Here is a 24895-nt window from a genome sequence, read left to right as displayed (position 1 = left end):
ATGCCTTCCAATAACCCATCTGTCGACACCAACAAATTAATAAATCAACCATAATATATAAATAACTCAGCCGATACATTCGAATAAGGCAGCCTTAAATAATCAATAAATGAGCCGTAAAATGTAAATAATTCAGCCTATACATACCTATAACTCAGCCATTTTTATCAATAATTAACTCAGCCTATACATACCTATAACTCAACCATTATTATCAATAAGTCAGTCGAAACATAGTAATTACCTTTAGACTAAATTGCTTATTGAAAATGACTCCGACACTTTTAGGTTTAACATCCGGACCAAGATCACCAAGATAGTCCCTGTAAAGACCTGCCAGTACATCAGCTGTTGATTGACGGCATCTAGTAGAACGTTCCGTCACAGAACATGTGTGTTCCGAATCGTATACACGAACATGAAAATCCGGGTCATCCCCTTGTACAGATGCACGAACTCTCCAAATACATCCTTTAACCCAACACCTAAAAACCACTTGTCTCGGATTTGAGACTGGTACATTAAAATCAAATCCATCCCTAACCGAAATAAGTTTCACGTGATTCCTGAACTGCTTTTTGCTACTGTATCGTTGTCCTACAGCAATTTTTAGCGTTGACACCTCCAACCTAATAGCCTCCGGATTCATCTTCGATCCGGCAAAGTTATCATCTCTATGAGCTTTCTTCTGAGGAGGCGGAGTAGGTGGGTCTTCCACTGTACTCTGAGGCTCGCCCAATACAGAAAACTTCTCGTCATCAGATGACTCACCATCGGAGTCCTCGAAAACATCAAATCGGGTTGAAAATTCATCGTCTTCTTCTTCGTCAGATGCTACTTCAACAGCTTCTTCTTCGTTTTCTTTGTCAACAATCTTACCATAATCAAAACAAGTGCCTTCAAATCCCCCACCGCACACTTCGGGGGTAGATTCTGCTTTCGAGTCTCTGCTTCGCCGAATCATACTTCCTCTAGCTCCACTAGTTTCTGTAGACTCTTTCGCCGAAAACTCTACACAGAGACGTAGCTGATCGGTTTTCCATAGACCCAAAAAACATTGCAACTGTCGATCATTGGAGACAAAAACTGGTGGAGTATCATGCGCCATATGTTTCATTGCCCTGTTCGAGAACATGTAGCTCAGCTTTAGCTCATGTCTAAACGAGTCCAATCCGTAGTCTTCAAGAACAAGCTTAACAAGCTTGTCGTATGTTGTGCCTCCATCTATCTGCACAACTATACACCCTCTCTCGTCGGAGTTAAATACATATCTCTGTGTCTTTATCCAATTACCGGACACAACTAGTACCGGCACTGGATCCATGAAATATAATGAAGAACAAGGTGGAGAAGAACAAAAGTAGAAGAACAAGGTGTGAAGAAGAAAGTGAAGAAGAAGTAGAAGAACAAGGTGAATAAGAAGGTAAAATAGTTCACTTATTAACCAGTTGAAGAACCAGAGTCGAACGACGTTTCGTATTTCCGGAGAAAAAGATGATGACATGGAATGCTGACATGGATGCTGCATCCGACGTGGCAAATCAGCCATGAAACAATACCATAACTCAGCCTAACTAAAACTCAGCCACAACACGAAAAACATTACAGTAATTAAAAAGCAAAAAAAATTGCTGCCAAACTCAGCCGCTTCATGAACTGAAAATATGTAACTCAGCCGTATCGTTTGATAAGTCAGCCGTAACTGAAAAACATTCTAGTAATTAATCTTTTGCCAATAAGTCAGCCGTCAAACGGCTGACTTGTCGATAAGTCAGCCTATTACGGCTGAGTTATAGTTTTTTTACCATAACTCAGCCGTAACTACATCTCATAAGTCAGCCATTTTTCATAACTCAGCCAGTCGGAAAATGGCAACTCAGCCGTGTCGTTGTGATAACTCAGTCAAAATTTTGACAACTCAACCGTGTCGTAGCGATAACTCAGCCAAAATCTTGACAACTCAACCATCAGGTGAAAACTCAGCCATTACTACAGCTGAGTTATGCGCATAACTCAGCCAAATTTAATAAGTCAGCCATAACTCTTGGCTGACTTATAAGCGTAACTCAGCCAGATTTTCATAAGTCAGCCGTCCGCTCTTACTCAAATGTTTTTTTGAGTAACTCAGCCGCAACATACCTATAATTCAGCCGCAACATACTCTGTATCGCGTTACGGCTGAGTTATGGTACACGTCAGCGATTTCTGACGTGGCGTCTGACGTGACAATGGCATTTTTGTAATAACGTTTTTTCCGGTAACATAAAACAGGGGCACGCTGGGTATTTTGAAAATACCCGAAACATTCTAGTAATAAAAAAGTTTTTTGTAGATTCTGGTAATATTACCTAAAATGAGTAACATTTGAGTAATTCACCCAAAAGTAAACCCTATTGAAATAAACAAATGTATAAACACACAAAAACAAAAACAGAACCATCAATACCTTATCGATTTTTTTGTTTGGTTCCTTTATATTATTGTTCACACAATATCAAAATTTTAAATTATATATGTCGACTCGTAGATTCAGTCTTATTCACAGAATGAACATCATTGGTTTTGAATAAAACTCACATGATCTGAAACCTAAACATAAATCAAAATAAGAAAAAACAATTAAAATATATTTAGATTGATTCATAGTAAAATAATAAAAGCTCTTGAAAAATTAAATAAGACAAAGAATACAACATCGACAGAAAATTATAAAAAATCATAACACATAATAAGAAATTAAACTATAAAAGAACCAAAAAAAATATAAAAAACCATAATATCAACACTATCTAATTAACCTAACGAAAATTTGATATGTCCTGCATTGTAATACAGATTAAGAAATTTAAAAAAAATAGTAAAATTTTATATATTTAAAAAAAATCAGAGACATAAAATATAAAAATATTGTAAATACATGCTTACTTATATATTTATCAAATCTTTCATATACATGCTTGTTCGTTTGGTTGACGCTGGTGGCTGCGGCTGCGGCAGCGGCAGCGATTGCGTTTATGTTTTTAACCGCTGAATTAAAACAACGTTTAAAAATATCAGACGCAGGTCACAGCGTTTACCGCAGCATCATAACGCAGGTACCTGCGGCAAGCAAACGAACAACCATACCTGCGTCTGCCGCAGCCGCAGGTACCTGCGGCAGCCAAACGAACATACCTGTATTTTAATTTTATCCATTAACATTAGGTTACTTGTAGGGGAAGTAAGATTTGATGTATCAGTTTCCGGTGATGGCTTCAAAGGTGAAGATATTTGTGGCAGCTTCTTCAGTGTAACGATGAAGAAACCATTAAAATACAAATAAATCTGCATATTTTAATGCACCAATTTACGTTGTTGTTTCAACAAACCCTAACCTGCAAAGCATACACATAAACACCATTATATAACTATCGAGCCAAAATATAACAAAGGAATATCAAAAAACTCATATGATCAAAACTATTTATTTGGGGAATTGATAATAATGTGACCAAGGATCTATATTTATAGCTACAAATATTTAGGGTAAACCATCATAATTCTTTGATAAAATTTACTTTGTAAAATTGGAAAATTTCTCTAAACAAATTCGCAGTATATTTTAGGAGTTAAAAATGTATAGTTTATAAAATAAATTTATTTTTTATTAATAACTTTATATTAAAAATATTAAACTTAACAATATTAATCAATGAGATGGTAAAAATGTTAAATAGTGAAATGTCCGATCCTGATTGGTCGTTCTAAATCCTATGTAGACGCCTTTAGGAGCTTGTAGCTCCTACTTTATTTAGTACTAGAATTTGTACCCGCGCACGCGCGAGATTTTAATTTAAAATATTTCTTATCAACAGAAATTGTTGAGCTCAAATATAATAATTCCAACTTTTGAGTATAAATATATAACTTACTTTACTCAATGATATACAACATATATATTTTTAAAAATAATATTTCTTTGTTATATCTATTTGCGATTTTACGTGGGATTTTAGTTAAATTTTTTTATCAATAAGAATCATTGAATATGAATATAATTTAAAGATTAAAAGATAAATCTATATAAATGCCATACATATTTTACTAATCTATAGATAACATATATTGTCTGGTGTCGCAATAATATTGTCGACAATCTTTTGACATTTTATCTTTAAAAGAGTTCATTCCATATTTATATCCTATGAAAACATAATTTAAAAAGTTCTAACGTCAATATCAATCGTTGACATAATTATAGAGACCATTTAAACATATCGATATCCAATATTAAATGCGAATATACAAAGTTTCATGAACATTTTTACTGCTATGTCGCTACAATGAGGTTGTCCAAATGCATCATCTGTCATAATATAATTTCAGACTAAGTTAAAAATGCTTAAATGATTAAACATTTAAACCCCACTATGAATATCTATTCATTAATCTCATATGCTATTTGCAGATGTTAATATTGTGATGTAGTCCATCTTCGTCTTCTAAAAAAAATATAGTGTACTTTAAATATGTTGTTTTTGCCAATGTTTTGGGTTTTTTTTGTTTTTTTGAACAAATTCCAATGTTTTGGGTTAAAAGCATTTGATTATATATATATATATGTTATATTTGTTATATATTTTTTATATCATGTTATAAAATTGTAGCTTTACCTTATGAGATATGCTACACAGACCACATGCCCCTTTTTGTAATGGCTTGCATATTATTTTTTCTATATTTCCTGACCATTGATTTTGTTTTTTAGATAGATTATTTTTCCAAAAAAAAATTTCATAGTTTTCCCAAAAAAAAATGTGCCCCTTTGTTTTAGATCAAAACTTTTAAGTTAAGTTAAGTTAAGTAATTAATTTTTTCTTCCTTATAAGTAAAATTTAATAATAAATCTTTATGGTATATGTTTTTTAGAAACTAATGTTTCACTTCAATTTTATTATCATGTTTAGATTTTTATAAATACAAATTACATAACTTGTTTTTTCTTATTCCACCTTGCATTAAAAGCTTATTTACATTCTAAAACCCATTAACCCATTCTAAATTTTGGAATATATTATTTTTTGGTTATAATTTTAATAATAATATTATTACTAAAACAAATTTATAGTATTATTTTTACTATTTTAAAATTTTCATTGAATTTACTTAATTCATTTTTTAGATAGTTATTAATTTTATGATTTACTAAAAATTATATAATTGTTTATACTATTCTAAAAAATTTAATAAATTTTAGTTAATTCCTTATTTATTTATTTTTACTGTTATTAATTATAATTAATAAATATGCAATTAATGAATATTAAAAAATAAATTTTTAATGCAAAAATAAAAATAAAACAAAAATTGATTAGGTGGATGCTGATGTGGAGGAAGAAGAAGTGAGGAAAGTTAACTTTATATATATAGATAACTAGGTTTTGAACCCACGCTACGCGTGGGTTTATTTGATTTATTTTGGTAAAAATTATATATGATTGATGACAATTATAAAATATTAACTTATATAAAATTTTAAATTACAATTGATTGGTAAAAATTTTACTTTTTAAAAATATAAAACTCACTTGTGTTAAAAATTTTACCTAACATATCTTAAATGTTACTCTGACTATCAGACAAACAAAACATTTTTATAATCATGAATTAATGTTTTCTCATATTTAATTGACCACCACCATCTATATCATTTTCACTGTCAAATTTTCATGATAAATGTCAACGTTACTTTTACCGTCCGGTTCTTCATTATACTCTTCTTCTTCCTCTTCCTCATCAGCTTCCTCACATTCTTTCATTGAATAATCATTTAAAACATTTTTTTTAGACTACCACACAACTTGTTAACCCATCAAACTCTAATACCAAAATCATTGTCTCTTGTCTCATAAAATTTATGCAATTTTACGGACCAGCTTAGTCACTACATGCACCGAATTATTGATACTTTCACTTGTATACTTACTCGGTTTTAAATCCACATTTATTGAAACTTTTCAAACCAAAATCCTTAATACTACAAAATTGCAAATTACTTGTAGAGAAAGTAATATGAATACATATGTAGCTAATAAAACAAGTGTGCTTGTAACATCAAATCAAGATCTTGTGATGTCAATCCTTCTTCCTTTGATCCAAAATTTAATTTTACAGAAAAAATATTAAATCATTTATAAAGTCATACATAAAAACATGTTTTAAATTTTTGAAAGTTAAATATTAATAATACTTAAACTTCTTATAGAGTTTAAATATTTATAATATTTTAAACTTTCTATGAAGGTATTTATAATATTTTTAAACATCCTATAAAGTTTAAATATTTATAATATTTGAACTTTTTAAAAGTTTTAATAATTATAATATTTTAAACTTTTTAAATTTTTAAATTTAGACGCCTGATAAATCAAACTTCCTGCTCATTCATAGTTGGAAGCATATTAGTCTTATTTATAATGGTTTTCAGCCATTGTCTAAAATTTTCTAGCTGATTTGGGACGTTGTAAATACACTTATTTAGAAGTATTTTAATATAGAAATTTAACATAATTTCAAAAATATTAAATATTGAGTTGTATGATCGCAATTTGTCGTTTAAAAAATATTTTAATATTCTAAAAAATTTTAAAAATATTAATTAGTGGCATGTCAAATTCCAATTAGATGTTTTAAATCCTAGGTGGACAGCTTTAGGAGCTTATAACTTCTACTTTTATTTAGTATAGATGTTATTAGTGAAATATCTAATTCTTATTGGTTTTTTAAAATCCTATATGGACACCTTTAGGAGTTTATAGCTTCAACTTTTTATTAGTATAGATATAATATATTAAAATTTCTATGGAGGTTAAGTAATTGTAATATTTTAAAAAATTCTATGAAGTTTAAATATTTTTTAATATTTGAACCTTTTAAAAGTTTCAATATTTATAATATTTTAAACTTTTAAAATTTATAAATTATAATTTTTTTAAAACCTTTTAAATGATAAGAATTTTTTAAAATTTAAAAACTATAATATTTTGAAACCTTTTAAAAGCTAAGACTTTTAGAAGTTTCAATATTTATAATATTTAAACTTTTAAAAATTTTAAATATTACAATATTTTTTTGAAACTTTTTAAAGTTTTAATTTGATCAAACAAAAAACCGGATCAAACCGAATAAAACTTTTAAACTTGGACGCCTGATAAATCAAGTATTTCTGCTTATTCGTTGTTGGAAGCATATCAATCTTATATATACTGGTTCTGAACCATTGTCTAAAAATTTTCTATCCGATGTGGGATATTGTTCCTAGTTCTTTTATTGTTATAAATTTAAAATTTCCCTTTTTCTAAAAAATTCTGGAAAATTAAAAAATGTTAATGAATGACATGTAAAATCATGATAGGTTGTTTAAAATAATTTTTAATATAGAAAATTCTGGAAATTGTATAAAATGTTAATGAGTGACGTGTCGAATCCTGATAGCTTGTTTTAAATCCTATGTGGACAGCCTTAGGAACTTATAGCTCCTACTTTTATTTAGTATAATTTAGTTATATTAAAAGATTTCTTTATATGTAATTTTTATATCAAACAATAATATTTTTAACTGAGGAAAAAATTTGTTTTAGAAAAAAAAAAAACCACATCTAAAAAGTTTTAGCTGACACTTATTAGCTTGTGGGACCAAGTGTTTAAGAAGAAACTTAACTTAACTGATATGCACAATTGATGGCTAATATTTATATATTCATTCTTTATTCGTAAGTGTGAAATTTTCTTACTCTGCTATTAAATCGTTTTTTTTTTGTGTACTTTGTTCTCTAAACTCATATTGATCTTTTTTTTTACGAACAAGATTAAATTTTGTAATCCATTTTTGTCAAAGGTTTGTATTTTGTGTGTCTTCTCAATCACTATTACACCAGTAGCAAAGGTGTTTTCTCCAAAGATGTGATTGGACAAAGTCAAGAAGAAGGAGTGTCGCTTAATATTCAGAAAAACATTTCGACATATGAGGAACTTCAACGATTCTGATGATCGAGAACTACGATTATTGCAAATTTTAAACATGTCATGAAGAGTTACACATTCGGGTAATCTGTTCGGATTTGGAAAAAAAGGAATGTCATTTAATATTGAGTTATGGAGGGGGGAGGGGATTAATAGAAGCTAGTTTCAGAAAAACATTTCGAGATAGTATGAGGAACTTCAACGATTCTGATAATCGAGAACTTGGATTATTGCAAATTTCAAACATGTCATGAAGAGCTGGGCATTCCGGTAACCCGTTCGGATTCGGGTATTATCCAATCGGGTTTGGATAAATAGGTTTAGAAAAATATAACCCATTGGATATTTTTTATATATAGATTCGGTTTGGTTTGGATACTATTGGGTTCGGGTCGATTCAGGTTACAAATATTAAAACTCGATTAATATCCGAGCTACCGCGTACCCGAAAAAAATCTTTAAATTAATTAAATTTAAATAAATTTAGCTAAATTTTCACTTATGTAACTAATTATTTTAGATATTTTGATTATTTTTGATATTTAGGTATAAAATTAAATGAAATATTCAAAATTATAATCGTAATTTTGAGTAATTGAATTATATTAATACTAAATATTTTTATAAATATGTTTATATGCTCGGGTTTGATGGATACCCAAACGGGTACCAGGTATTATCCAATCCTAATCCGAACTCACAGCTATTGGAAAATAGAATCCAGTAAAATTTTATAGGCAAATCTGTCCCCAATCCTACCCCGGTTTTTTAGGTCGGATTCCGAGTTAATATTCAGGTACGATTTTTATGTCCAGACCTAGTGGAGAACCAATGAAAAATAGGAATCACCTCTCCATTTAAAATATGACAATTGTACTACTTACATTTCATAGTCTGACCCTAATAAAACAACAACGTATCTTGTATTCAAAGGTGCAACGCATGCAAAGCACCAATGATCTTGCTTTTCACCCTTTTCCGCACATAAAGTTACCCCATCAATAACCAAACCCCATTTTGAGTGCATTCACAACAAGAGATCCTAATTGCCTTGTCAATCAATACTCTCAAAAGATCCCAAATCAAAGACAGAGGACAAAACAGAAACAAGATTTGACAAAACCATGCTTCAAATTCTCCTCACACATTCTACAAACCATGTCTAATTCTATCCACTACACCCAAAAACTACTATGCTAGACAAACCAAGTCTCATACAAGTATTTCATCAAACACCTTGCATGCTTTATATATCGACTATCACATTCTTCACAAACTCTTAAAGAAGTGTAACAAGTTAACAACAATACTAGATTTTAACCCGTGGTACAACCCGTGCATATAATTTTTATTATTATTTATATTTTATACTGTTTTATTTGTTTGTTAAATATTAGATGTTGTGTAAATAGAGGAATAACTAAATTTTCCAACCGTTTTTGTGGCTAAATGTTTATATTAATTTTTAACCCGTAATAAACTTCATGATCATTTGTTTGTTATATTTAGTTTGTTTTGTTTAGTGTTTGAAATTCTATTTTAATTTTTAATTATTATAACAAAAAATAAGAGATTTAAATACATAATAGTTTATATGTTGTGATTAAGTCACATTTTTCCTAATGAATTAATTATTTTACACAATCTTAGTTAAATCAACTTGATTTATATGTCAAAAATTCTAATATTTGTAGTGTTGAGTGTTGACAAAAAAAATAAAATGAGGATTTAACCTGTGTTAGCATAAATTTAATGATATTTTATGAATTCCAACATGTTCTTTTTATAACATATCTACTATATAACCATAATCTATTGTATTTTAAAATTTTTTAATTTTACAGATTCGTAATATTTTAAAATTTTATTAAGTTTATATATATTAATTATAATATTTAAATAAATGCAAATCAAAGTTCTTCATATGTTAAGAATCAAAGCACACATGTTTTGAAAAACAAAATGGGAATCAAATTGTTGTTTTCTTTGTTTGCAAAGTATTCAGAGATAAAATATCTTCAACTTTATAACAAAAATATACTAAACATGTCTTATACGAGCATAATATCACAAGGACGATTAGGGTTATTGTTTGGGTTATTTTTTGGAATTATAAAGTTATATATGGCAGCAATAACTAGTAAGATGAATGTATAACGCTCATCAATTAATCTAAAGTCTGAAGAGTGAAGGTACCTGCATTTCTTAAAGAGTCTCATACTTGGATTTGAAACAAAGACATCCGTTGGACTCTAAACGCTGCATTGATCTCAATATGCGAGAGAGTGTGCAATCGAGATTGATCATTGAATATCAGATATATTAATTTCGGTTATCCAGAATTCAGATTTGGTTAACTCCTCCGCCAAAACCCCCGAACGTGACTTTTTTGTTTCCGATTAACTGGAATAATATATTTAATATTGAGATCACAGTAACCGGACATAGCTTCCGATCTTCTCCGGAAATCACTTCTCGTTCGCCGCCTGAATTGATTTCTCCATTGTCGGTGTCTCCGATGATCGCCTCTCTCAATTATATGGGCCTATTGGGCTTTTTTTACTTTAATTTTCTTGATTCTGTTGGGTTTCTTTATGGGCTACTTGCCTTTGCTCCACTATCATATTAAACATGAGTGATTTCTTCTAATTTTTCATTGGCATTTTAACACCATGTTTTGGGTTTCATGTAAGGTAAATTATACGATTTTTAATCCTTTTCGTTTAAATTAAGGACTCATTAGAGTGAAGATAATTTTGGACTAATTAGAGTGAAGAAATCTTTTTGGATTTGTTTATATCAATTTTGTTGATCTTTTTGGTGTTTTGGGACAGCCTACTACTGGTGAATTCAGTTGTTGGTGACATGTTAGTAGTCCCGATCAGTTTCTTTACTATTGCTCGGTCATCATAGTTTTGGTATTTAAGATTTTCTACTATGATCTCTATGACTCTATCCATCAAATTATTTTGTTATTAAGCCAAAGCCTTACGCTTATATCATCAGCTTAATTATGCTTTCATGTAGGCCAGTCATCAGTCATGGGAGTTGTTTCGTCATGGTCATCCTTTTTTGAGACAAAAAGAAAAGCTCTTTGGAACAAGTCTTCTTTTAATTTGATTTGTTAAAGAAACTTTAAGCCAATGCATCTGATTTTTTTTCCCTCTAACTAGCTAGTAATTAGTCTTGGAAAATGGTTAACACATTAATAGTTATTTTTCTTGGCTTAGTGCCTTTAAACCTTTTACTAGCTCTAGAAACAACTCAATTGTTAAAACCTTGCAAGCTTAATTCACTTGAATCTCTCCAATATGGAACGTATATCATGTTCCTTTCGTACTGCATTGATTACTCTATTTGTTTTTAACTTGCGATATTTTGAGTAACGCAGCTGGTCCAACAGACAAACTGATGTGACCCGAGGACACGGTCACGGTACGATCGCAGTACGGACGCGGCTTGAGCTCTCGGCCAACTTTCAGTCGGTGAAACTTTTCACGGCCGAGGTTCTGGGCTTCGGATCTAGGGGAGAATCAAACGAGAGAAACGAAGTTTGAAGGAATTCAAACGAGCCGTTCGGGAAATACTTCGGGAAGCCGCGAACGGTTCAATCGGACAGTACGGATGCGGGACGAGCGGGTGGACGTCTTAGAGGGAAACGATAGCGGGAAAGACTTGAGGTGATTCGAGGGGACTCGAGAAAGATGAAAGAGGACAGATGGAAACGTGATGAGAGAAAATACGGATGGATCGATTGACGACACAAGAGGTTTGGCTCTCCTTTTGATACGGTCGCTAACAAGGGCGAACCCGGTTCGCGACTTGTTAGGGTTTTCTCAAGGTTCAATCCCGGATTGAAGAAAGAGAAGAGTGAGACAAGTTTCAAGAATCTCTCTTGAGGAAAAGTTTTATTTTCATACAAGTCTAAGGAGGAACAAGGGCTTAAGGAGAGTTTAAATAGCTAGGTCTAGATAGGAGCTTAAGGACACGCGGATTCATCTTGATCCGCACATCGTCCTTTTGACGTGTCCCCTTTACAAAGAGAACACATCGCCACCTTTTGACTAACACGCTTAGCCACAAACACTCTCCAACGTTCACAAACATAGGATCAAAAGAGAATATTCTCAAGTTCAAAATTAAACCAAAAATAAGAGGGAAAGAGAGATAACCGCCTTGGCCTTGCGCGTGAAGCAACTTAGCCTTTAGGCGTTTTGCGTTTTAGCTCCATGCCTCGTTAAAACCTCCTCCGGTAAACCCATTGGGACAAACCCGGAGTGAGGAAAAAGAGTACACTTCCTCGCTTAACGACTTGACCGTCCTCACTCTTGGGTAAGAGTGAAGACTAAGCGGACTGAGCCTTCGGAGTCTTCGTTGGGTGGCTGGTGTCGGACGTAGGTTCGGACAAATAGGTTGAGCCGCTGTTTGGCCGCCTTTGCTGAGCTCTTGGAACGTGTGGTGGCTCCGGGGAGGATCGTTGGAGCCTTGGCCACGTCTGAAGAGGTTGCCCTAGTCGCGTCAGGCGTGTCTTGGTCTTCTTGGCTGAGGTCGCGTCCTGCGATCACATCACAAACCATTACAATCGTCATAATAATCATCTTATCTATACTATTGTGGTTGAAATGAAACGGTGAGATTCTCTCCCAAAAACGTTACTCTCACGTGTTAATGCCCTCCTCTTTTACTCTTTTTTTTTTACTGTTTTTTTAATTCATTTTTTTTTAAAAAAAATTTTGATGTTTTTGGGAGAGCCTACAAGTGGTACTGAATTCAGTTGTTGGTGCATGTTAAGTAGTCCCGATCCCGATCAGTTTCTTTACTAGTGCTCGGTAATCTTTGGTATCTAAGATGTTCTACTATTGATCTCTATCCATCAAATTATTTTGTTGTTAAATCAGCTTATGCTTTCATGTAGGCTAGTCATCAATCATGGGAGTTGTTTCGTCATGGTCATGTTCATCCCTTTTTTTTTTTGTCGTACTCATCCCTTTTTGAGACCAAAAAAAGCTCTTTGGAACAAGTCTTCTTTTGATTTGATTTATTAAAGAAACTTGAGGCCAACGCATCTGATTTTTTTTCCTCTAACTTAACACATTAATAGTTATTTTCTTGGCTTAGTGCCTTTAAACCTTTTACTAGCTCTAGAAACAACTCAATTGTGAAACCTTGCAAGCTTAATTCACTTGAAATTCTCAAATGTGGAAGGTATATTATGTTCCTTTCGTGCTGCATTGATTACTCTATTTGTTTTCTAACTTGTGATTTGAGTAACGCTGCTGGTTCAACAGACAAACCATTACAATCGCCATAATAATCATCTTATCTACTATTAATCAGTCCTTGTTACCATCCCCCTAAATTGTGGTTGAAATGAAACGGTGACACTCCCTGCCAAGTACGTTACTCTCAGGAGTTAATGCCCTCCTCTCTTGTGCTCTAATTTAAAAAAAAAAAAAAAATTATTTTTGTGTACTAGGATTGATGTAACTGATGGCTCTCTTAATCATATCCTCTTGTATTTTTTAATTTATAACCCAACATATTTGTAATTTCTTCTCCTTTAAAAGCTGATGCTTCTTCTGTAGCCAACTCTCATCACAACATTGAGAAAATAGAATCTTCAAATAAAGATGGATGAACATAAAACCCCACTCTTGTCTAATGATCAATCATCATCATCATCATCATCATCATCCGTGGTGGCTTCATCTTTGAAATGGGTATTGAAAGTTGTGATGTCTGTGATATTTGTGACTTGGGTTGTGTTCCTTTTGATATACCCTGGAACACTCGGCGACCAACTCGTCACAAAATGGAAAGCTATCTTCTCCAAAACTCTCTATGGCCTCACAGGTTACATTATGTACCATTACTTTTGCTTTGTTTTCTCCGATAATTGTCCTAATTGTTTACCATCTCATAATTGTCTAAAACTTGCAGGAAGCTTGTTCGTAATTTTCAATGGTCCGATTCTTCTTATCTCCGTCTTAGCTTCTCTCTATCTCATCATCTCTGGGGAAGAGAAGGTCTTCACCAAGTAAGTTTGGTTTGAGATTCTCTAAACTATTTCATTGAGTACAGTGGTAAATCATATTATAATATATAAACCTTTAAGTAACTGTATAATGATATTGTTCATGATAACAAAGTTACATTCATTCTTTTTGGTTTCTGTTCTTCCATAAATGTGTGATTTGGTGATTGTGAAGGAAGAAGATATCGAAATTCCCAAGGTTAAGGCTATGGACATTTCCTGTTCTTGTGGATGGACCATTTGGAGTTGTTTCTGCAGCTGAGTTTCTTGGGATTTTGGTCTTCTNGCTTAAGGACACGCGGATTCATCTTGATCCGCACATCGTCCTTTTGACGTGTCCCCTTTACAAAGAGAACACATCGCCACCTTTTGACTAACACGCTTAGCCACAAACACTCTCCAACGTTCACAAACATAGGATCAAAAGAGAATATTCTCAAGTTCAAAATTAAACCAAAAATAAGAGGGAAAGAGAGATAACCGCCTTGGCCTTGCGCGTGAAGCAACTTAGCCTTTAGGCGTTTTGCGTTTTAGCTCCATGCCTCGTTAAAACCTCCTCCGGTAAACCCATTGGGACAAACCCGGAGTGAGGAAAAAGAGTACACTTCCTCGCTTAACGACTTGACCGTCCTCACTCTTGGGTAAGAGTGAAGACTAAGCGGACTGAGCCTTCGGAGTCTTCGTTGGGTGGCTGGTGTCGGACGTAGGTTCGGACAAATAGGTTGAGCCGCTGTTTGGCCGCCTTTGCTGAGCTCTTGGAACGTGTGGTGGCTCCGGGGAGGATCGTTGGAGCCTTGGCCACGTCTGAAGAGGTTGCCCTAGTCGCGTCAGGCGTGTCTTGGTCTTCTTGGCTGAGGTCGCGTCCTGCGATCACATCACAAACCATTACAATCGTCATAATAATCATCTTATCTATACTATTGTGGTTGAAATGAAACGGTGAGATTCTCTCCCAAAAACGTTACTCTCACGTGTTAATGCCCTCCTCTTTTACTCTTTTTTTTTTACTGTTTTTTTAATTCATTTTTTTTTAAAAAAAATTTTGATGTTTTTGGGAGAGCCTACAAGTGGTACTGAATTCAGTTGTTGGTGCATGTTAAGTAGTCCCGATCCCGATCAGTTTCTTTACTAGTGCTCGGTAATCTTTGGTATCTAAGATGTTCTACTATTGATCTCTATCCATCAAATTATTTTGTTGTTAAATCAGCTTATGCTTTCATGTAGGCTAGTCATCAATCATGGGAGTTGTTTCGTCATGGTCATGTTCATCCCTTTTTTTTTTTGTCGTACTCATCCCTTTTTGAGACCAAAAAAAGCTCTTTGGAACAAGTCTTCTTTTGATTTGATTTATTAAAGAAACTTGAGGCCAACGCATCTGATTTTTTTTCCTCTAACTTAACACATTAATAGTTATTTTCTTGGCTTAGTGCCTTTAAACCTTTTACTAGCTCTAGAAACAACTCAATTGTGAAACCTTGCAAGCTTAATTCACTTGAAATTCTCAAATGTGGAAGGTATATTATGTTCCTTTCGTGCTGCATTGATTACTCTATTTGTTTTCTAACTTGTGATTTGAGTAACGCTGCTGGTTCAACAGACAAACCATTACAATCGCCATAATAATCATCTTATCTACTATTAATCAGTCCTTGTTACCATCCCCCTAAATTGTGGTTGAAATGAAACGGTGACACTCCCTGCCAAGTACGTTACTCTCAGGAGTTAATGCCCTCCTCTCTTGTGCTCTAATTTAAAAAAAAAAAAAAATTATTTTTGTGTACTAGGATTGATGTAACTGATGGCTCTCTTAATCATATCCTCTTGTATTTTTTAATTTATAACCCAACATATTTGTAATTTCTTCTCCTTTAAAAGCTGATGCTTCTTCTGTAGCCAACTCTCATCACAACATTGAGAAAATAGAATCTTCAAATAAAGATGGATGAACATAAAACCCCACTCTTGTCTAATGATCAATCATCATCATCATCATCATCATCATCCGTGGTGGCTTCATCTTTGAAATGGGTATTGAAAGTTGTGATGTCTGTGATATTTGTGACTTGGGTTGTGTTCCTTTTGATATACCCTGGAACACTCGGCGACCAACTCGTCACAAAATGGAAAGCTATCTTCTCCAAAACTCTCTATGGCCTCACAGGTTACATTATGTACCATTACTTTTGCTTTGTTTTCTCCGATAATTGTCCTAATTGTTTACCATCTCATAATTGTCTAAAACTTGCAGGAAGCTTGTTCGTAATTTTCAATGGTCCGATTCTTCTTATCTCCGTCTTAGCTTCTCTCTATCTCATCATCTCTGGGGAAGAGAAGGTCTTCACCAAGTAAGTTTGGTTTGAGATTCTCTAAACTATTTCATTGAGTACAGTGGTAAATCATATTATAATATATAAACCTTTAAGTAACTGTATAATGATATTGTTCATGATAACAAAGTTACATTCATTCTTTTTGGTTTCTGTTCTTCCATAAATGTGTGATTTGGTGATTGTGAAGGAAGAAGATATCGAAATTCCCAAGGTTAAGGCTATGGACATTTCCTGTTCTTGTGGATGGACCATTTGGAGTTGTTTCTGCAGCTGAGTTTCTTGGGATTTTGGTCTTCTTTGTTTTCTTCCTCTGGGCTATATATGCTTATGCCTTGAGGAACCTCAGCCTTGTTGAAAAATTCCATGTCCTTCCGGACGAAAAAAGGTTCTTTTAACTCATTTCCTTCTAATTTGTTTCAGCTTTGTTTATTATTATTTTTTGTCTCATACCAATCATTATTTGTGTTGTGTGTGTTCAGTGTTTTTCTGCTGGAGGTAACGGGTATGCGTTTTGGGATGGTTGGATTGTTGGGTATGGTGTTTTTGTTTCTTCCAATCTCCAGAGGTTCAGTTCTTCTCCGTCTTATCGATATCCCTTTCGAGCATGCTACAAGATATCATGTTTGGCTTGGTCATACCATTATGGCTTTCTTCACCTTACATGGCCTCTGTTACGTTGTTGGATGGACTATTCAAGGTCAACTTTTAACGAAAGTAAGGTCAACAGTAATCTTGACATGATAGTAAAGCCTAGTTTATTTAATAATGCCAATAGGTTTTGAGATGATGTTATCACACACAGTCTTATTTATATTTCTTACTGTGTTCTATATTAAAGTTTAATCATCACTACTTACTCCTCTCAGTTACTTGAATGGCAAGCTAATGGAATTGCTAATTTACCTGGAGTTATTACTCTAGTGGTTGGTTTACTGATGTGGGTCACGTCGCTTCACACCGTGAGAAAGCTTTACTTTGAGCTCTTCTTCTACACCCATCAACTATACATTGTCTTTGTCGTCTTCTTGGCACTTCACGTTGGTGAATTCTTGTTCAGTATAGTTTCTGGAGGAATATTTCTTTTCATTCTTGACCGTTTCTTGAGGTTCTGCCAATCCAGAAGGACTGTCGATGTAATCTCTGCAAAGAGTCTACCCTGTGGAACTCTCCAACTAGTCCTTTCGAAACCACCAAGTAACAACTCTGTTTAATCTCTCTCTGCCATTTACCTCTCTAATCTGAAAGCGTTTTACTGACTTCGTTCCTCTCCTATTTTTTTATAACCAGATATGCGATACAATGCGCTTAGCTTTATCTTTCTTCAAGTGAGGGAACTATCATGGTTACAATGGCATCCTTTCAGTGTTTCATCAAGTCCTTTAGATGGAGACCATCATGTTACGGTTCTCATAAAGGTTCTTGGTGGATGGACTGCAAAGCTTAGGGACCAGTTGTCAAATCTCTATGAGGCAGAGAATCAAGACCAGCTCATTTCTCCTCAGTCATATCCCAAAATCACAACTTGTGTGGAGGGACCTTATGGCCATGAATCTCCATACCACTTAGGGTAATGCGTTTTTAAGTCTACTTGAACTGTTTCAATGCAATAAGCTTTAGCTTGACTCAAGAAAGGTTTATTGCTACGTGCAGGTATGAGAACCTGATCTTAGTAGCAGGAGGAATCGGGATCACGCCATTTTTTGCCATCTTAAGTGATATCTTACACCGTAAAAGAGATGGGAAACCTTGTTTACCGAGTAAGGTTTTAGTTGTTTGGGCCATTAAAAACTCAGACGAGCTCTCTCTTCTCTCAGCTATTGACATACCGTCCATTTGCCCTTCCTTCTCTAAGAAACTAAACCTTGAAATTCACATCTATGTCACACGACAATCCGAGCCTCTCTTGGTAAGTCTAATTACATACATAATATTTTTTGGTATCTGCAATGGGTCTTATTTAGTTTGTTGAACTCTGCTTTGTTTCATGGTTATAACAGGAAGATGGGATGGTTCACAAGGTGGTGCATCCTTCTGTCAAGCCAAAACAAACCAACGGGTGTCCCATGTCGGTTATAGTAGGTACAGGGGATAACATATGGTCTGGACTGTACCTAGTTGTCTCCACCATTGGGTTTATTGCAATGATCACGTTGTTGGACATCTTTTACATAAACAAATACAACATAACGACATGGTGGTCCAGGGGACTTCTGTTTCTTGTTTGTATGGTTGCAAGTGTGCTGATTTTTGGAGGTCTTGTGGTTTTTTTCTGGCATCGCTGGGGTCACAAAACCAGTCAAGTGGAAGCAAAGGGCAATAAAAAGGTAGCTTTGAATGTAGAAGAACCCCATAATCCATCTGCAGCAGAGCTCAAAGGCTTGGAGATAGAAGAAGAAGATGTCCAGAGTTACACCACTATGCGTTATGGCACCAGACCTGACTTTAGAGGTACAGAGGTACTTTAGAGGTATAGTTAAAAATATTTAACGGTTTATGTGACATTTGTATTATTATTTTGTGATTTTGCAGAGATATTTGAGTCGTTGAATGGGAAATGGGGAAGTGTGGATGTTGGAGTGATAGTATGCGGTCCAGCGGCTCTTCAGGCGACCGTAGCCAAAGAGATACGGTCACATAGCATCTGTCGATCGGCGAATCATCCTCTTTTCCACTTCAACAGCCACAGTTTCGATCTCTAGGCTAGTTAAGCGTTCAAGTGGCAAGATCACATTATGGTAATGTGAAGGAAAAGTATATGTCTATAGTTTAGGTACTCGCAGTCTGTATGTATTAAAGAAACAGCTATGGTTGATATGTGTATGTTTTTATCTTTCAATTTTTTATGTATAAGAATAAGTAATCAAAATGTATATGCATCTTCTTCTACTGGTATTCGTTTGTACATTGGGGAAATATGAAATATAACTAAATGCAAGCTGATAAGGCCTAAAATTACATAGCTGGTCATATTATTTATTAATTTTTTCCGATTTTTCTTTATAAATTGAGATATATTCATATTTTTAAAAATCATTAATCAAAGATAACCGACAGATCAATACAATAAAAATACAATGCGTTGCTTTCCTCTTCTGACACATCAGCTTCTGTATTGAAGCAGGTGTTGACACCTCAGTAAAACTTAACAACCTATCAAATTATAACAATTAATACATGTCAGCTTTTTTTAATCCTAGGTGGACGCATAATAGTCTTCTAAAATCGATCTTTCTTCTTCTTCTTCTTTTTGTCGATAGATTTGAGTACTTAAATTATTCGTCTTATTTCTAATTCGCTTTCGACCTATGTCCAAATATCGCATATGAAAACCTCAGAACAAAATCATGGAACATCTCGATTACAACTTTTTATTTTTAACGCGATTTGGAATTCTTCTCAAGTTGAAGCGCAATATTCATATTTCTGATGGGAATCGATTCGGCTCGTGAGGATCTACGAGTCTACCTAGAATAATGTTGCGGCGGTGGCGGAGGAAGAAGCTGGAGAGGTTGTGAGTACATTGCAACAAGCTTCACAGCATCCATTGGATTGAGTTGATTTGTCTGGTCGGAAAATGAAACTTAAGCATTTGAAAAGTTACAAGATATCCTTGTCCTTAATCTCTATGACAATCAGCCTGAGGCTTGTTCTAAATCCAGAAAATTGTAATATCCAAGAACATCTGTTAGTGTTATGATATGTTATGTGTCAAAGATGTAAACTTTTGCTCTGGATTTGAATCTTTAGGGTAACTTAGGCCCTGATTGGCAGGAGACTTTTAAGACTTTAAAACAAATAAAAGACTTGACAGCCAATAATTTGCCAATCAGACTTTTTTTACTTTTATTTTTTTTAAAGTTTTGTAAGCCACTTTTATTTTTCTCTTCGTTGTTTACTCAGAATTTTTAAAGCCTCAAATTCAGGCTTTAAAATTAAACAAATAGAAAAACTTTATTTTTTTTCTTCCCATTATATTTAAAATCTCTCCACAAGTTTATATATATATTTTACATACTTTTATTTTTATAAATTAATTTTTCTTATTTTATTCTCTTTCTTTTAAGATCCATTTCAATAATAATTATTTTTATTTTCATTATTATCATTAATATCATCATTTTAATATATTTTAATAATAAAAGTAATAGTTATCTTATTAAAAGTATTTGTTACCAATCAAATTTTAACAGTTAAAGTTTTTAAAGTTTCTACAGTTAAAGCATTTACAGCCAAATTCTCTACAGCTAAATTTTTAAAGTTAAAGTCTTTACAGTCATAAGTAACAGCCGTTACCAATCAGGGCCTTAATTGGTTTTTAGATATGTTCTTTGTCAAGCAAATATGTTAGTGTGTGTTTGCTTTGTTCAAAGATTTAAACTTTACTTGATTTTGAGTCTTTAATAGGTAATTATCTGCCTAACTGGATCGGTTATTGTGGTGATATCTAGATTGAGATTGATTTTAAAGTGTGTGTTGCTTTGTCTTGATCAAAGGCTATGTTTGATTGCAGAGGCTGAACACGGTGTGGCTCTTGCAATATTAAAGAGAGATCATTGGTCACAGAAAATAGCGAGCTCAAAGAGCCTTGTGAAGCAGATGTTGGAACCTGATCCCACTAAGCGTTCGACTCCTCAGCAAGTTCTTGATGAAATGATTTTAACTCATTTTTTTCTTATTCAGCTTGCTTTTTCTTCTGTTGGGTTTGAAGTTGCGAAACAGAATGATAAGCTCCAAATGTTCTTTTAGGGGATATTGTTAGGTCAAGGTTGAAGCGACTCTCCATGATGAATAGATTGAAAAGATAAGCTCTACACATAAATGTTGCCTCTTAATATTTTTCAGATGAGTTTATACTTTTGTTTGGAGCTTTGATTGGTTTCACTTACTAGCTCTCTTTTGATGCTTCCCGGTAATAGTTGAGCACTTGTCTCTTTAAGAAGTTGAAGTGATCATAAACATGTTTACACTGATGGATGCAGTTGTCTCTTTCTGTTTGTTTTTTTCTATACTAAATCTTTGGTGATGCAATTTTTGACCCTATAAGATTTTAGGGAATACATTGTCCCACTTAGTTTTGTTAAGTATTGAGCTGTTCTCAATTGGTTTTAGTGATTTTTTCTTCTATGTTGTCCTGATTTAAGTTAGGCATAATTTGTTTTTGACGTATAAGACTGGTACTCTTTTGTTCTTTCGATTTTGGATTAGAAAACAACCATTTGATTTTCAGATTGTTATGCTTTGGACAAAAGAAAAAAGCGATTCATGAGGGAGCAAGAGAACTCATCAGTAAGCTGTGACAATGTCAAGAGATTCATACATTGAAGAGGTGAATCACATAGGAGGAGAAGAAGGCTTTGGATCAAATCCCTAAATTGAATTTTGGGGATTAAGCAAATGAATCAAGAGGGAGTGTTAAAAGTTGATTCATTACTTAATCCTGCAACAAGAAGCAGGAGAAATTGAAAAATGCGATGATGGTGAAGAACGCAGAGGAAGCATGAGCATATGAACTGGTGGTGTGGTCACAGAGGAAGAAGAAGATGCAAAGGAGAGGAAACGTGACTTGGTCACTAAAGTAAAAATATCATTGGGTCATTATTGTAGTAAACCCGTACGTACAAATGGGTTTTTTTTTTAGTTTTAAGTTTAAATAAGAACAAGTAGAAATATGTTGTAAAAGATAAATTATATGAGACTAAAGAGATGGAGGTTGAAGTGGCTCAATCTAAATTATTATAAGAGAGCTATCAAGAACATATACAATGTAGACATGATAGAGTAATATCTCTTACTGTTTTAGAGGGTTTATGAGTGAGAAAATCAATAATTAGGTTTGTAATTTCTAAACTTATTTCTTAAGGTAATAAAATTTAAAATATATTAAAAATTAAATTGATAAAATCAAAAACACAAGTATCATATTATCATAATATGATGTAAATAATAACAACAAAAAAACTTACCCTTCAAATTATCAAAAACTTATGAAATTTGATTATAAAAAATACAATATATTAAATTATGAATTAGAAAAAAAATATATATATATAACTAAAATTAAATAAAAAATCCAATCCGCAGCGTCTGAGTTTGAGTTTTACACTTCTAACTCTTATGGGTTTGATAATTTGTTGTTTCCCATGAGTCCCAGGAGGTGGAAAGACAGCAGAAGTTGTCGGACCCAATGAATACCTCAAGTGATGATTTCACTTACAGTGATGGTGGACGGAATGGAAGAGTAAAAGAAAATTTTCATCGAAAGGATTTTTCTGAGAAAAACTCAAGGAGTATAATGTAGCTTTTTTGGCATTTGATTACCAGAGTGTTCATTTCCTGTTAAATAGTCTAATACTGTACTATGATTATCAAATACATATTCTCAGCTCTTTTGGCATTACAAAACAAGGATCTCCAATACATCCTAAAAAATAAAAACAACATTATATTCTACAATTCCATTACCAAAAAAAGAAAAGATAACAAGAAAAAAGATAACAAAAAAAAAAAGATTAACAGAAAACAAGAATTCAGATTACAAACAACATTAATCAAAATAGTTATAACAAAAAAAAAAAACAACCCCGCGGCGTAGCGCGGGTACTATCCTAGTCAATACAATAAAAGAAGAAGGAGTTTCTTTCATGTGTTGACACATCTTCTTTTTAGTTGAAGGAGGAATTGACACATCAGTTAAATTGTGTAACCAATCAAATTATAACAATTAATACACTCCATCTCTAATTTTGCCAACATGTCAATAATCACAATTCCAAGAAAATTAAAACCCAAAATACAATAAAAGAAAAGAAGTTTCTCTCATGTGTTGACATATCAGCTTTTTAGTTGAAGGAGGAATTGACACATCAGTTAAATTGTGTAACCAATCAAATTATAATAATTAATACACCTCATCTCTAATTTTGCCAACATGTCAATAATCACAATTCCAAGAAAATTAAAACCCAACAGAAAACAGCGACAAATGATCGATTAGATTTTAGCAGGTTCTATGTCTCTTCCAATGACATATATTTTCATGAACAAATCCTTTATTTTGTATTGTTTATGACTTTGAAATTTAGGATTATATATTAAGCGGAACGTTGATTTCGACGGAATAGTTCCTAGTGTATTGAGCTTCGATTGAGAGTGTATCCTACTTTTTTAAGAGAAAACAAGTGTGGCTGGGTTGTCATTACTTCAATCCATGAAAGTTTATTCTCTATGTAAATATCCGATGCTTGTCCTCCATATAATAAAATATGAATTTATTCTGTGTATTAAGGTTTGTAACGTGAATTCTTCTTATATAAAAACATAATCATGAGATTTGACTACCTTTTGTTTGTTTTTTATATTTATATACTAGGTGCTTTCCCACGCAACGCGTGGGTTGTAGTTTAGTTGGCACTTTCTTGTTTTTTTGGTCTTTTTTATTTTCTCTTTTGTATTATTTCGTTTTAATTAGGCATATACGGGCTTTGCCATCACTTTTATTAATACACTATATGTTTATACCATTTCGTTCAGATGTGTATAATTGTGGCGTTTACTTTTTATGAATTATGAAGATGTTGTTTCTTGCTTTTGAGGATCCAATCTTATCATTGACTGATATTGTTTCCAATACATTTATTGTATTATAGATTTTCTAATTAACTGCTTATGTAAACCCTTCATATGTTGATGTTGCAATAATAAGTTATTTTTTAAAAATATCTTCCGTATAAGTGATTATGTTTGTATGCCCATGTTTTGGTCTAATATTAATAAGATCATTTCTGTGTTTCTTTAGTTGGCTTTGAGACCAATATTGAGTTAAGCAAATAATGGGTCGAATTATGGTGTTAATAAGTAATATAAATTCTTATGTATATATATTGTATATATGTGACTATAAATTTAGCTAACTAAAAAATTATGTAATATTTAAATACAATCTTGAACATATATATATATATATATATTTTTATTTGTGGGAGGAATGTATGAAATTATTGGATAGAAGTTATTTTTGAGTTAAATGACCTTTAATGTCTTTAAAGTGAGTTAAATATTAATAAATTTTTATATGTGTCTTGACTTTTTTAAAAAGGAATACCAAGTGTTTCCTTCCAAATTTGAAGTGATATAGTATTTTAGTTTTCTTATATGATTTTATGAACTTCAATGTAAAAGTTTTTCAAAGTAATAAGTACACTCACTGATTGAATTATAAAATTTGGAGAAATGTTTATTTCGTTTAATCATCTGCTTTTTTAAATAAATTAAATAAGTATGTTATTCCTACAAATAGGACAACATATATTATAGTTTAACCATGGAGTTAAACAATAGAAATAGAACTTGTGATTGCAAGACAAAATGCTTATATATTACACATTGATTGTTTAAAAATGGATAGGAACATCTAATTCTCAAATAAAGTTGATTGTTTCGTTAAAACCAACATATGTGAATTTAAATTTAACTATGCAAATTTAAAAAATAAATATGAATAGATTAGAAAGGCAAGAAATATAAAAGAAAT

General features: G+C 32.8%; 1 protein-coding gene across 2 annotated transcripts; it reads left to right on the top strand.

The window, feature by feature from the left end:
* LOC104724294 (ferric reduction oxidase 7, chloroplastic-like) lies at positions 13563 to 19303 on the top strand. 2 transcript variants are annotated; one of them, XM_019235134.1, is made up of 10 exons: positions 13563 to 13854; positions 13942 to 14038; positions 14211 to 14313; positions 16656 to 16750; positions 16845 to 17079; positions 17232 to 17559; positions 17653 to 17932; positions 18016 to 18271; positions 18363 to 18813; positions 18895 to 19303. In XM_019235134.1, exons 1-10 carry the CDS (start codon positions 13632 to 13634, stop codon positions 19062 to 19064), a joined length of 2238 nt encoding a protein of 745 aa, XP_019090679.1. In that variant the 5' UTR covers positions 13563 to 13631; the 3' UTR covers positions 19065 to 19303. The 2 variants fall into 2 exon arrangements, with proteins under 2 accessions (XP_019090679.1, XP_010441063.1); XM_010442761.2 differs by lacking the exons at positions 13563 to 13854; positions 13942 to 14038; positions 14211 to 14313 and adding exons at positions 15905 to 16196; positions 16284 to 16380 and having other exon boundaries at positions 16553 to 16750.

Source organism: Camelina sativa, chromosome 2 (assembly GCF_000633955.1).
Source record: "Camelina sativa cultivar DH55 chromosome 2, Cs, whole genome shotgun sequence".
Taxonomy (NCBI): domain Eukaryota; kingdom Viridiplantae; phylum Streptophyta; class Magnoliopsida; order Brassicales; family Brassicaceae; genus Camelina; species Camelina sativa.
This window is presented reverse-complemented; position numbering and strand designations above follow the sequence as displayed.

Excerpts from the sequence above, each read along its gene's own strand:
- LOC104724294 (XM_019235134.1), top strand. The coding sequence starts at position 13,632 with ATGGATGAACATAAAACCCCACTCTTGTCTAATGATCAATCATCATCA. Across the intron at positions 14,039-14,210 it reads GAAGAGAAGGTCTTCACCAA|GAAGAAGATATCGAAATTCC; the intron begins GTAAGTTTGGTT and ends GTGATTGTGAAG. Across the intron at positions 18,272-18,362 it reads GACAATCCGAGCCTCTCTTG|GAAGATGGGATGGTTCACAA; the intron begins GTAAGTCTAATT and ends TGGTTATAACAG.